The sequence below is a fragment of the Leuciscus leuciscus genome (genome assembly GCF_965113295.1).
Source record: "Leuciscus leuciscus genome assembly, chromosome: 6".
NCBI classification, from domain to species: Eukaryota; Metazoa; Chordata; class Actinopteri; order Cypriniformes; family Leuciscidae; genus Leuciscus; species Leuciscus leuciscus.
In genome coordinates, this window is record NC_138730.1 from 14,750,316 (window position 1) to 14,764,043 (window position 13,728).

General features: G+C 41.3%; 2 protein-coding genes across 2 annotated transcripts; one reads left to right on the plus strand and one right to left on the minus strand.

Annotated features, from left to right (window-relative positions):
- Window positions 1-662: 662 nt before the first annotated feature.
- Window positions 663-12,736, minus strand: LOC309501817 (erythroferrone). The gene is made up of 8 exons (XM_082174098.1): window positions 12,368-12,736; window positions 11,208-11,324; window positions 10,836-10,950; window positions 9,562-9,689; window positions 9,191-9,302; window positions 1,791-1,881; window positions 1,596-1,674; window positions 663-1,128 (listed from the first exon to the last, which is right to left on the minus strand). The coding sequence occupies exons 1-8, from the start codon at window positions 12,512-12,514 to the stop codon at window positions 1,030-1,032; spliced, it is 888 nt and encodes a 295-aa protein (XP_082030224.1). The 5' UTR covers window positions 12,515-12,736; the 3' UTR covers window positions 663-1,029.
- Window positions 5,956-9,178, plus strand: LOC309500491 (uncharacterized protein; the record flags this gene model as incomplete). Its single annotated transcript, XM_082172100.1, has 3 exons — window positions 5,956-6,000; window positions 6,142-8,511; window positions 8,915-9,178. 2 exons carry the CDS (start codon window positions 5,956-5,958, stop codon window positions 6,889-6,891), a joined length of 795 nt encoding a protein of 264 aa, XP_082028226.1. The 3' UTR covers window positions 6,892-8,511; window positions 8,915-9,178.
- Window positions 12,737-13,728: the final 992 nt, after the last annotated feature.

Genomic DNA, 13,728 nt, shown 5'->3' on the forward strand with positions numbered 1-13,728 from the left:
TGCAGTCTGACCACAAATGATATGTTAGATGTTTCCCTGGAAGGTACAGCAGAACATTCATTTGGATGGTGTGTGTGCGTGCGCGTGCATATGTCTGTGTGCGTGTGTGTGTGTAGTAGAGAGAGAGAGAGAGAGAGAGAGAGAGAGAGAGAGAGAGAGAGAGAGAGAGAGAGAGAGAGAGAAAGGGCACAGTGCCAAACACCAGGCGCCACTCTTCCATTATGATGACCTCATCCCCATCCACTACTGGAACATATCGCCTACATTCATCATCGCTGAATGTTGTGTTTGTGTTTCATGCACAATGAAATTCACCAGCATTACCAAATAATACTAAGAGTTGTATGTTAATTGTGTAATAAACAAAGCTTTATTTTTATTGCTAAAATGCTGTGGAAACGAGACCTAAATAAGTTGCTGCTGGTTTTAGGGTTTTCTCAAGTTTGAAGAGAACAGAACTGAATCAACACTGAACTGACTTCAGCTGAATAATAAGAATATTTATACGAAATGTTTCTGTTTTCCAAAAAGGTCAGTTAGAAATCGCAAAACATGAAAATGGTTTATTCAGCTTAAAATGCATGTTGAAACACTTTCTCAGTAACAGGGACTCTTTGATTAATTAAATCACTGTATACGCTGAAATAAATTCCCAGAGACGGTTTAAGCAGTTATAGAAGTATTTATTGCAAATATACACAAATATCAATATTGTTTCAAAAAGCAAATGCAAATAAATAAAACTTCAACCCTATTAAGAATGGAATGCATAAACATACCACATGAAAAAAATACATACACCTCTATGAACAGTTTAGAGTTGCTATTATTTTGGAAAGAAATGCAGCAGTGCAACCCTGCTGCTATTCGCAACAATGGTAAAGATCCTTATACACAGAGTCTCTTTTAGATGCTCATTATGTAATTATTATTATTATTATTATAATTGAAAACCTCATCTAATAAAGATGTGTATTTTGTCAGGACAGTGAAACCTGTTTTTTATTGGTTTGTGCTTTGTTGGTGTCCTCATATTCCAAAAAGGATGCCAGAAAACAGACTGTCTTGGAGAATTGTGAGGGCTGAGCCTGTCCCATTGTCAATGAGAATAGACACATACTCTCCAGCCTGTGAAAAAATAAATACATTAATGGAGCTAATGTTTGTTTATTTTATGGTCCACGATGAAGAAGAAAAGTTATTAGATATGTGCTCTTTGTAGCTATGGTTGGTTCACCATTTTCAAGAAGAGTGTATATGTAATGACATTGTCATGTGGTTTAACCGTCAAGTATAAAGTAATAACCTATTTTACTTACAAAAATTTTAAATGTATTTTTCAAGGTAAGAAGGTATGAATTTATAAATCATTAGGTTTTGGGTGGTTGTGCCACATGACATTTCACAAGCTGAATTAACTTTGCCTAACATTGTCATAAAAACTTCAAATTAAGATATTTTGAAAAGTCTTATTGACCTGGACTCACAGTCATGAGGGTTCATTATTGGCACAAAGGATTCCAGTAATCTGTATAATTCTTGTTCAGTTAAATATGCTTTTTATGATTTGTGTTAAGCTTGTCAGTCAGTCGTACCTGTAGGTAAAGAGTACCGGTCAGGAGAATGCTGAATACTCCTCCTGTGGCGCTCACTCCGGTCACAGTCTCGAGAGACCTACATCATTATAAACACATTAATCATGGGATTAATTTGCTTGACTGAATGTGGGGTGTTATAATAACAGTTCAAACGGTCAGTGCTATTCACGATCATGGACCATTACTACTCACACATTGCTCTGACAAAGAGACTCTATGCATATGGAGGTCTTGACACTGTCTCTCTGCCTGGCATTAGGCTTCTTCTGAGACTCATTGGATTCTAAGAAAACACAAACACAGATACATGATGCAAAGTTTGAGGGATTGTGACAGGCAAACTCCATTCTCAGTAGTACAGGCACCCCACCCCTGTTCCACTGAGCTTTATCTAAGGGACAGACTGTTGGAAGGGCCACATTTACCACACACTCTCTAAGAGACAGCATGATGCAATCAGGAATAAGTCATTTCATGTGCTTCAGCTTGCAGAATTATGCTATGAAGCTTATCTTTAGGGGCCAAGCCCTGAAGGGGATAGCCCATAATATCTTAGTTTTCTAATTATTATTTTTCCCGAATGAGAGTCAATGACAGCCCTATCAACGGAACATAGGAAAATGATGAAATTAGGCACACTTGTAGTGATGGTAATGAATAGTAATTGTATCAATTTTGGAGTCTCTAGGACAAACTCTATGGCGCCACCACCAGTTAAAAAATTCAACAGTGATCTTTTGAACCTTTTGATCTAGAAAAATTCAACTTAGTACACCTGATTGCACTCATTATGGTGATCACAATTAATGTCTTACATTAAGTCTCCGCCCATTACAGTAGTGGCCATTTTGAAAAGTACAGTTTTCAGTTTTTTTGCTACTCCTCGTGCAAATTTTGCTCAATTCTTACGAAAATTGGCTCAGATGATCTTTGGGACTGAGCTGCACAGAAATGACTGAACAGATTTTTTTTATTCATCTTCGTTCAAAAGTTATGGTGTCGCAAACTTAAATGAGGTCGACCCAAAATTCGTTCAGAGGCTGTATCTCGGCCAAAGTTTGATCAATCGAAACGAAAATTGGTACGCATGCCAAATTCGAGAACAGCGCCACCTACAGGTCATGAGATCTGGAAAATGGCTATTTTGGCCAATAACTTTTGAACAGTTTGTCAGAAAATCATGGATTCCTTGTGCCATGCCGAATCCGTTGATACCAGTTTTGCCTGGATTAGATGTACCATGTGTCCGTCATTTTGAATTTTGTTATAAATTGCAATATCTTTTAAACTATTGACATATCTTTAAAAAAATGTGGTATGGATCATCAAAAGCATGTCCTGAAAGTAGTGTTCCAAAGATATATATATTTTTGTGCAATAACACCTATAACATTTGAAAACATTGTTTGAAATTTGATTGCTTTATGTCATTATGTTCTTTGGTTTATGCCAATTCTGACAATATCTCATTTGTTATTTTCCAACAATGTGACTGTCCGCCATATTGAAGCAAATGAAAAACAGTTTTTTCGCTACTCCTCCTTCAAAACTTTGCTCAATTTTGCCCCAAATTTGCTCAGATGTTCTTTGGACCCAGCCGCACAGAAATGACTGAACAGATGTTTGATAGGTACCACCGTTCTCGAGATATTCCTCTCTGAAGTCGACCTAGTCTGTGTTTGTTGTCTTATGCTAGTTAGCTTAGCACGCTAAATGGTTAGTATGTTAACCAGTTGCCATTCTTTCTAATGTGGGTCTTCAGCTATCAGGTTAACCATAAGCTACATTAGCATAGCATGCTAATCTGGTTAACATGTTATGGAACTTTTTTGTGAACTCATTCTCACACTGAAACCTCTCTCAGCAGGCTGGTGAACATGCATGAGTGATTAGCTCAACGTGTTACACCACGGATCCCGAATGCTTCGCGTCGTGGGTTCGCAACTCAGTGTGACACGTGCCCAGACCGCATGAGGTACTGTGGCAGGAAAAGATGCAGAAGTTGCATCTGTTCCAGGCATTGTGCCTAAGAATGATCTCATCTGAAGCTGTCACATACAACATGCAGTGCTTTTATGTACAAATTCATAGTCCTCCAGAATGGTCGTCAATGGCAGCCCTATGAACCACAAGTAGGAAAATTATGAAAATTGGCACACTTGTAATGAGGGTAATGAGTACTAATCTGACCAATTTTGGATGATTTAATCTAAACTTTTAAATACAATATGCTCTGCATTTACTTCAAAATTATTTTTCATTTTGACTTGATTCTCTCTTGAAACTATTGAATTTCAGCAGCTGTGTAAATGCAGCTGCCAAGTGGCACAACGAGATGAGTGACGAGATGATTTCTGCTGTTTTTGCTCTTCTGGCTCTGCATTGTGCTATAGCCCTTTCAGCGGCTTGCCCTGTATCGCTGCTTGCAGCTATATTTGTTAGTTTTCTTCATCATCATAAATATTATTATTTTTCTTCCGTGTGGGGTGTCTATGGCAGCCCTATTAATGGAACATGAGTAAAAGATGAAATTTGGCACACTTGTAGTGATGGTAATTAAAAGTAATTTGACCAATTTATGGGTCTCTAAGACCAACTGTGTAGCGCCACCACCAGTTGAAAAATTAACTCTTCTAATGGTTATGACTGTTAAACCATTTGATCTAGAAAAACAAAACTTAGTATACCTGATTCCTCTCTTCATGCTGAACACATCCAACATCTTACATTAAGACTCTGCCCATTACAGTAGTGGCCATTTTTAAAAGTACAGTATTCAGTTTTTTCGCTACCTCTCATTCAAATTTTGCCAATTCTTGCAGATGATCTTTGGACAGAGTCTCACAGAAATTACTGAACAGATTTTTGACATTTGATACCGTTGTGTCACTGTGTTTGTTCTCATATGTGCTTAAATGCTTGCAGTGCTGTTGTGCTTACTTAGCTGTTGTGCTTACAGTACTTGTTTTACTTTTTGCTTGATGTATTTGCTGTGCTTACAATGCTTGTGGTGCCTACAGTGCTTGATGTGCTGCTGTGATGCTTTGCTTACAGAACTTGCTGTGCTGCTGTGCTTGCTGTACTTTTTGCTTGCTGTACTTGCGATGCCTTCGGGGCTTGGCCCCGGATTGCTGCTTGCAGCTATATTTTATATTTCTAGCTGTCTAAATGGCAAAGGCATAGAATTTAATAGGGATGCCAGGGACGTGTCCCTACCAATATCCAGTGACCACTGATTTGTCCCTAGCAATAATTTAGATAAAAAATGTATATATATAAATTGAATTTATATATAACCCCTGTTGTGTCATATTGTTTGTATGTATTACTTACTTTATTTAACCTTTATTTAACCAGGAAATGTCAATTGTGATTCAAAATCTCTTACAAGAGTGTTCTGTGAAAAATTTGCAGTTCCTGGTACACAAACGGTTAATAGATCTGAGTCCCGTCTCCCGAACCTACATCGCTAATCCGATTGGCTTTGTTTTTTCTTTCTAACTTGTGAGAGGCTACATTTGATTGTGCGAAGCGGCAAAGCTCCTACGAAACCTAGATGCGGTAATTGAGGGAAAAATGAACAGTTCTGTGCATGAAAATAAGGGGCAAATCGCGTCACATATTGATTCAGGGACAGTGCATTTTTTTCAATATATGACAACTGCAGGATAAGGGGCAAACCTAAACACTAGTGTGTGTACATACTTCTTTTTGAGGGGCACTTATAGGGAAAGATTGTGACAACCGGCTATTTTATGTGTGCTCACTAGATAAAAAGGCTTACAAATCTGCCAAATCATGTTTCTGTTTAAATCTAGTGTTTTGCACAGGTTTCTGTGAGGGTAATGTTCAGGGGTGGGGCTTGGTCTGTTGAAGGCTTGGTCTTGTCCTGTTTGATCAAGTTGAAACCCTTGTCAGGCTGATTTTAGTCATCCTAATCTCATCAGCTGGGGCTGAAAGAAGTTTCAGTGTTCTTAGGAGACTGAAAACATGGCCCAGAACAAGAATGGCACAAGTGAGACTTAACAGTATTGCTGTGTGCCATGTCCATCAGGACAAACTGGGCACTGTTGATGTGAAACAAATATGCCAACAGTTCATTTCTGTTAATGACAGATGTAGACATGTGTTTAGCTTCTTCAAATAGCAAGGAACAAGACAGTAGACACATTGGCATTAACTATTGCATTGCACTATGAACAGAGTAAAGGTAAGTCTCGGTTAAACTGCCTCCTTGTCATTATTAGTTACCTGTAACATTACAGAATTCATTAATTAACATACTGTTAAGGTCAATATAGACTAAAAACCTGAATAACATTGTCTTATTAATTTCCTGAACCCTCAGCTTCCGAGGATGTTGTCACAGTATGTGGCTGATAATGACCATGGTGACAAACAGGTAGGGAAAGGAAGATGAACTGAGGTGGCTTAGGCGGGACAGAAAGCCTCCTGTGCGTTACTGGCAATACAGGAAACAAGGGAGGCGCCGGTAGTTCAGGAAGCCAGGGAGGATTGGCCTCCATGACCTTGCCTGGCCTAGCCATCACTGGACTCTATTCAGGGGCTGCAGCCATCACTGGACTCTGGTCAGGGGCTGGAGCCATCACTGGACTCTGGTCAGGGGCTGGAGCCATCACTGGACTCTGGTCAGGGGCTGGAGCCATCACTGGACTCTGGTCAGGGGCTGGAGCCATCACTGGACTCTGGTCAGGGGCTGGAGCCATCACTGGACTCTGGTCAGGGGCTGGAGCCATCACTGGACTCTGGTCAGGGGCTGGAGCCATCACTGGACTCTGGTCAGGGGCTGGAGCCATCACTGGACTCTGGTCAGGGGCTGGAGCCATCACTGGACTCTGGTCAGGGGCTGGAGCCATCACTGGACTCTGGTCAGGGGCTGGAGCCATCACTGGACTCTGGTCAGGGGCTGGAGCCATCACTGGACTCTGGTCAGGGGCTGGAGCCATCACTGGACTCTGGTCAGGGGCTGGAGCCATCACTGGACTCTGGTCAGGGGCTGGAGCCATCACTGGACTCTGGTCAGGGGCTGGAGCCATCACTGGACTCTGGTCAGGGGCTGGAGCCATCACTGGACTCTGGTCAGGAGCTGGAGCCATCACTGGACTCTGGTCAGGAGCTGGAGCCATCACTGGGCTCTGGTCAGGAGCTGGAGCCATCACTGGACTATGGTCAGGGGCTGGAGCCATCACTGGACTATGGTCAGGGGCTGGAGCCATCACTGGACTATGGTCAGGGGCTGGAGTGGATGTGTGTGTGGCCAAAACACACATAACAGCAGCAACATAAATGGGCAGACAGGAAGGGCAGGCTCTGGAATTTCATTCACTGGAAAGGACAGTGGAATTTCACTCACTGGAACAGACTCAGGAGTTGCTCTCACTGGAACAGACTCGGGAATTTCACACACTGGAACAGACTTGGGATCTTCTCTACCTGGAACGGACTCGGGAACAACTCTCACTGGAATGGACTCGGGAATTTCACTCACTGGGATGGACTCAGGACACGAGATCCACAGGTGGCCAGAACCCACTTCATGAAGTCTGCAAAGGTCCCCCGAGGACCATCAATGGGCAGGCGTGCCCTCGTCTGCTCAGTAAGGCTGGTGTGGTAAAATACCTTTAATAAGCAGTCGGGAAACTACGTCAGGCACGCCAAATTCCTCGTGTTGTCCTTAAGGGTTATTCCTTGCTGTTCAAGACAGAAGGAAGTTCTAGTTGGACTGTTGGCAAGTCCATACCTCATTCTTTGTCTGGGTCTTGTGTTCTGTCACGGTATGTGGCTGGTAATAAAGCGCACAATGAGGAATTAAACAAAATAGTCTTTTAATTGAATAATAAACAGGAGTAGACCGAGGAGAAACACAACCACATTACTCAAATACATTAACAATGCAAAACAAGGAACTAACTGAAACAGAGGGCTTAAATACAGAGCAAACAGAGGGAGAAACTAACTGGACACACCTGAACTGAGGAACCTAATCAATTAGTTACCATGGTGACAAACTAGATTTCAAAATCAAACCTACGCCCTTGCTAAATGGAACAACTTAATTACCTGCCAATGCATATTGTTTAGCTTACAGTTACATGCATTCATTGCATACTGCTACATATGCAAAGAAACCATGTGTAAAATGAGTTGGATGCCTAAAAACACAATATTTTCATGATTTAGTACTACTTAATAAAGATCCACTTTTTTGCAGAGTTTAGCTCAAACCCTAATCAAACACAAGCTAATCAAGGTCTTCAAGATCACTAGAAAGCTAGAGGGTAGCCAGTTTGAACAGGGTTGGAGCTAAACTCCAGAGATAAGAACCCCTGCTGCATGACATACTGTGTCCATGGACACCAATTACAAATTACATCATTACGAGAGCTGGGGAGCCATCAGATTAAAAAAGAACTGCAAGCCAGTGTTCAAGGCTGGGAATCATACCTTGAGGGGGTACAACAGCTTGTCAATGGGGCAGTTCCCTCAAAAGTACACCTACTGCACCTCCCCTACACCTTAAATCTGCACTATGAAGCTTTGTTTGGCTGATAGATAGATAGATAGATAGATAGATAGATAGATAGATAGATAGATAGATAGATAGATAGATAGATAGATAGATAGATAGATAGATAGATAGATAGATAGATAGATAGATAGATAGATAGATAGATAGATAGATAGATAGATAACATGTAATATGGACAGTTAAAACAGCAACCCTCACTGACCTCTGGGGAATCACCATTTGTCAAAACAAAGAAATCTCAAACTGTCAACAATTTGCATTCAAAAAGGGAAAGCACCAGATCCTGTGCCAAAACAAGATCCATACCACAATGGTAGATATGATACTTGCTCATTTGACTTTTAAATTCTTCTTACTGTCTTGGTGCAGCAACATATCCTATCTGATATGGTGATCAGCCATAACCATGTGGTTTCCTTAAACCATCAGATTCATCTGCACAGAAGTGCAGTGCTGAACCACAACTTACGTTAAAGAACTACTCTGCAAGTAACACAATTTTATGTTTCAACCACAGATGGCAATAGAGAGACTAAAGTGCATAGGGCAGCTTTGAGGTATTAATATATACCCTTTAGGGCAGGGATGGACAACTCTGAACCTGAAGGGCAATGTTCAGCTCCATGCCAAATCAAACACACCTGCCTGTAATTTTCAAGTAATCCTTGAAGACTTTGGTTAGATTTTTCAGGTGTGTTAGACTAGAGATGGAGCTAAACTCTGCAGGACAGTGCCCTCCAGGACAGGAGTTGCCCATCTCTGTTAGATAGGGTACAAATACATTTCATGTAAATAAGTACAGTGGGAGACCTTTTGAAGTTTTGAAGAAACTGCCCATGAAAAGCTAGTCTAAAGAAAAAAAAAAATCACAATCTGACAATATAAAGAAAGCACTTAGTATACAGAAATGTAGATGCAATCTCTGTTTTAGGACTTTAAGTTTTAGATGGCTGTTACCATATTTTCAAGTTCAGGAGCATGAAGTTTAACCATATTGGTTGATAACAGATCTGAATATTGGAGAGATTTATGAACTACGTACCGAGTAGCAGACTAGCTGTGAGCTGATAGAACCCAGACACTGGAGCCGTGTACCGGCCACTGCTGGCGTTAAAGCCCTGTCCTCTCTGATGGAACTGCTCTGTGTTTGAGGGCTGTTTGAGGAAAACACACAGAAATGGAATTATTGAATATGCCTTTGTCGATCTCTTCCTTCGCCAACCCTTCTCCACTGCTTTACCAGTCTGTTTCACCATCAGTCAACGCTAACATTGCTGCTAAACCAATATCTAGAAGTTAGGGCTACTTCAGGCAAAGGAAAGCCTAATTAAGAGATTCAATTTAATTTCTCAGCTCTGGGATATGCTATATCATGGTTAATAAATGGAGTAGTGTTAATAAATAAAGACTCACAGTGTTGAAGGGCTGGAGCTCCTGAAGACTGCGACGGTGGACCAGCAGGTTGTGTTGCAGTCGGCAACGGAAAGCCGTGGCCACACGAGGAGGTTGATCGCAGAGCAAACAGTGAGTTCCTACCATCTCTGAGTTGAAAGATAATAGCAGGATTATAATGTTCCTTTGTCAAAAGCACAATTAATTCCCATCTGACTGCATTGTTTAACACGGGACAAGGTATAACCCAGTAGACTAGGCACTCTCTCAGACACAGAAACACTGAAATACAGCCAGTGGAAAATGGTTGAGATTGTCTTTGCAGACACTTGGCTGCAAATAAATTCATTAAACAATCTCACGGTGAATAGAAGATGTAAATATTTGCAGTGTTTGAGTGTGTGTATGAGCAGACAGAGTGGATGGAAGTGTGAGGGAATGAGAATGCTAGAATGTATAAGCGTGCGGCGCCACTGCACTTTTCTGTGTGAATAAGAGCCTTTATGTTTTATATTGCTGTCAGAACAGCCTGCAGCTCACTGCACCAGAGCACAAACAGACCTGTGTCTGCTTTCCTGGCAATGCTCCAACACTCATTCCACACACACATGCACACACACACACAAAATCTGGAATCCGTGGAATTCTTTGGCCAGGCCAAGTCAAATCCACGTACTGGAAAATTACACCTATTAAGAGATCAGGCCAGCCCACAAACAGACTTGCAGCCGCCCCAACAAATGAGCATGACAACACACATCCCAAACATCAAGCAATGCTGAAAGTGATCTAGCCAAAACAAAAACACATACAGCTGTTAAAGACCACTAAAACCGACATATTCCAATGTTTAACAAACTCTTTGAAAGGTGTTGATGTCAAAACTTAATACTTAATACCAGTATAACTAATTTGTGCACCTGCATCTGGAGTCTTTGTATAGTTTGAATCCATCACTCTGAAAAAACTATTACACAAGTGCACTGAATCTTTAGATGGTGCACGGTGTAGACCAAAGGGACAACCTACAAAGTCACAATAGAGTTTATGAACACTATGAACAGTGGTTGTCAATGCTGGTCCCGGAGACCCACCTCGCTGTATATTTTCCATGTCTCTCTTATCTGACACTTTCTCCTGACAAGCTGGTGATCTGAATCCACTTATCAAATGGAATCTTAACAAGTTTTAGATCTTGCTCAGGTCTCCCAGATTAATGTATAATGAGATTTATTTTCTGTTTTGTATGGTACAATTGGTAATGGTGTGTGAATGGGCCAAAAATCCCTGTATACCTTTCAGTTTGACTTGGAAGTCCTGTATCAACTCTGTATGATGAGGCAGTAGGGGGCCTGGAGGACCAGGAGGCCCCTGGGGACCAGGAGGGCCTGGTGGACCTGGAAGGCCATGCTAGACATGTAGAAAATGTTCAAGTTACATTGCATAATCAGAGAAATCCATCTGAAGGGGGTGAAGGATTAGACACATTCTCATAGTAGACATGTTATTACATAGGCCTCATTAGGTTTATTTGTGTGTGCTGTGCTAAATCTGTGTTCATACAGATGCACTAGACTTTATAAAGCCTTTGTTCAATACATCAATGCACTTATTCTATGTATTAATAATATTCACATTTAACATGGTGTGTAAGTAGCAGAGATTACCTTGGAGAGTTTTTTATTTCCTTTTGGTTTCTTATTTCCACCCTTGTTGGAGTTGTCCCTAAAGACTTTCCATGTCCTGTGGGGGCTCACGATGGTTATGTCAGAGTATACAGTCTCCTGTAAAAGTTAAGCATCTCAGGGCTTTAAACTTTGTAAGCAAACTTTCACTACAGCAAATATGCAAACGCTTCCTGTAGAAAGAGATCAGTTTTTATGATCATTCTACATATATCCTATCATTAGATCATAATATATATATCCTATCATTATACATATACTTTCCATTTCATTTTATGTGTGTGTATATATACATATATAGCAGCTAAAAAGAAACATCCCTTTTTCAGGATACTATATTTTGTAAAAACCAAGTGAGCTTTACAGGATCATTATTGGAAACGGTTTAAACAATGTTTTTCATGCTTGTTCAGTGAACCACAAACAATTATTACACATTCACCTGTGGAACAGTCCTTAATACACTAACAGTTTACAGGTGGTAGACAATTAAGGTCACAGTTACAATAACTTAGGACACTAAAGAGACTCTGAGAAGCACCAGGAGAAAGATGGCCAGAGTCCCTGATCACCTGCGTGAACATGCCATAGTCCTGCTGCAGGAGACATGAGGACTGCAGATGTGAGCAGAGCAGTAAACAGCAATGTCCGTAATGCAAGAGGCCTAAGAGGCCAGTGCAAATGGGAGACAGGAAGGATAACGGATCTCAACATCTTTGCAGTGCCAAACCACATGTAACCATATGCAAGAACTGGTGCAAATTTGGTGCAGTCCATGAGGATGAGATGCACTGTAGTTTTAAAGCAGCTGGTGACTGCTACATTTTTCAAGCTCATATATCTGTGAAATTTGTTCAGTTTATGTCTCAGTTGTTGAATCTTTTTATGGTCATACAAATATTTACACGTGTTAAGAAATTTGATGGAAAAAAAAGTCGAAAGTGAGAGGATTTTCCTCTTTTTTTTTTTGCTGAGTTTGTAAACACAAGTTTACACTGAGTTTGTATAATTAAAAAAAAAAAAAAAAATTCCCTCATGTCTAATTGTTTGCACACCCATAAAGTAAAACTCAAAGATTTCACAGCGTCATTGTGTAAGCCTTGACAGGTGTACAGCAGGTGTGTGTATGGCATTTGACTTACAGGGCTCTCAGTGCTGACTGTGTTGTTCTCCTCCTGGAGCTCCAGACTCTCCTCACTCTCTTGTGTGGTGCAGGCGGTCAGCAGTAAACTCAGCAGAAAGGCCAGTAGTGCCCCTCTTGCCCCTCTCGTCCCACGCCTGAGCTTCATCCTGCAGTGTCTAACTCACGTCTAACTCACTCAACCCCTTTTTAGTATCTCAATGCACAATTTCCATTCCAAACCAGAGAGGTGACCAGAAGTCCTGAGGGTAACACAATGGAATCGGCCCTTAGAAAACAAGGATATCCAAAAAGTGGAGGTGAGAAATTAGAGTGCTGGTTCTTCAAAGTGAACACGCTTTGAAAAGAGTCCTTTGGTAGATCACAGACCAAATCATTAAGTGCCACTATCAGCTAATGTTCTACTTTCATTTCCAGGGTGGTTTTTTGAGATGGAGAAGAAAATCCGTCCTCGGATTAGTTCATGTTTTGATTGTCCTCAGCACGGAGAGTTCAGAGATCCATGAGAATTGTCCATAGGGCCTCACTACTCTTCTACCCATTCACAGTCAGTCTGTCCCCTGTGACAGCCAAGATCCTCTGTGCCTCCTGGTTATAGTCTAAACTGTCTGAGCTTGAGTTATGGATGTTCAGCGTATGTGTTATAGTCACCCACTGTGTGTAGGTGTGTATTCCATAAATACATGTGTGTGGTTATGTGAATGTATTTGTTGATTGTTAGTGTCTGTTGCGGAGTTGCGGTGTGATTACCTGTGATAAACCCTGTGTGTGTGGTACACTCAGTCTCTCTCTGTGGGTGGTATCTCCACTTCTTCTCTCTGTTTTAATAGTGTTTGATTGTCTTCTGCTTTTCCCTGGTGCCTTTGCACAGTTCCGTCTGTTTATATTTTCAGTAACTCCTTCAGTGATGATAATTTTTTTTCTTTTTTCCCAGTCGAGGTCCCCTTTGCCAGGCTCCAGTTTATTCCACATCTATGTCAGTGGCCCTCTCAGAAAGGATTTTTCTGTTTTGAAGGGCTCCTTTTCGCGCTCCTCTCTTTTTAGCTTCCTCTCAGTCCAGACTCCTCCTCCTCCTCTTCTAGTTTGTCAACTCCTCCTGATATCTGTCGCTGGATCTTGACCTGTCACTTTGTCTCTCTTCAGCCTCCATGCTATTTATCTGAACTCTCAGTTTATCTGATCTCTCTCCGTCTGTCTCCTACACTGAGTTCCTTGGTCCCTTCTTTCGTTTGTCTTGTGTTTAGCTCATTCGTGTCTCTCTGCCAGCCCTTTCTCTCTCCGTCATCCTCAGCTGCAGGGTCCTAGTGCCTCCTTTATGGGTTTATACAGTGGTCAGAGATGCTCTGAGAAGATTTCCAGTGA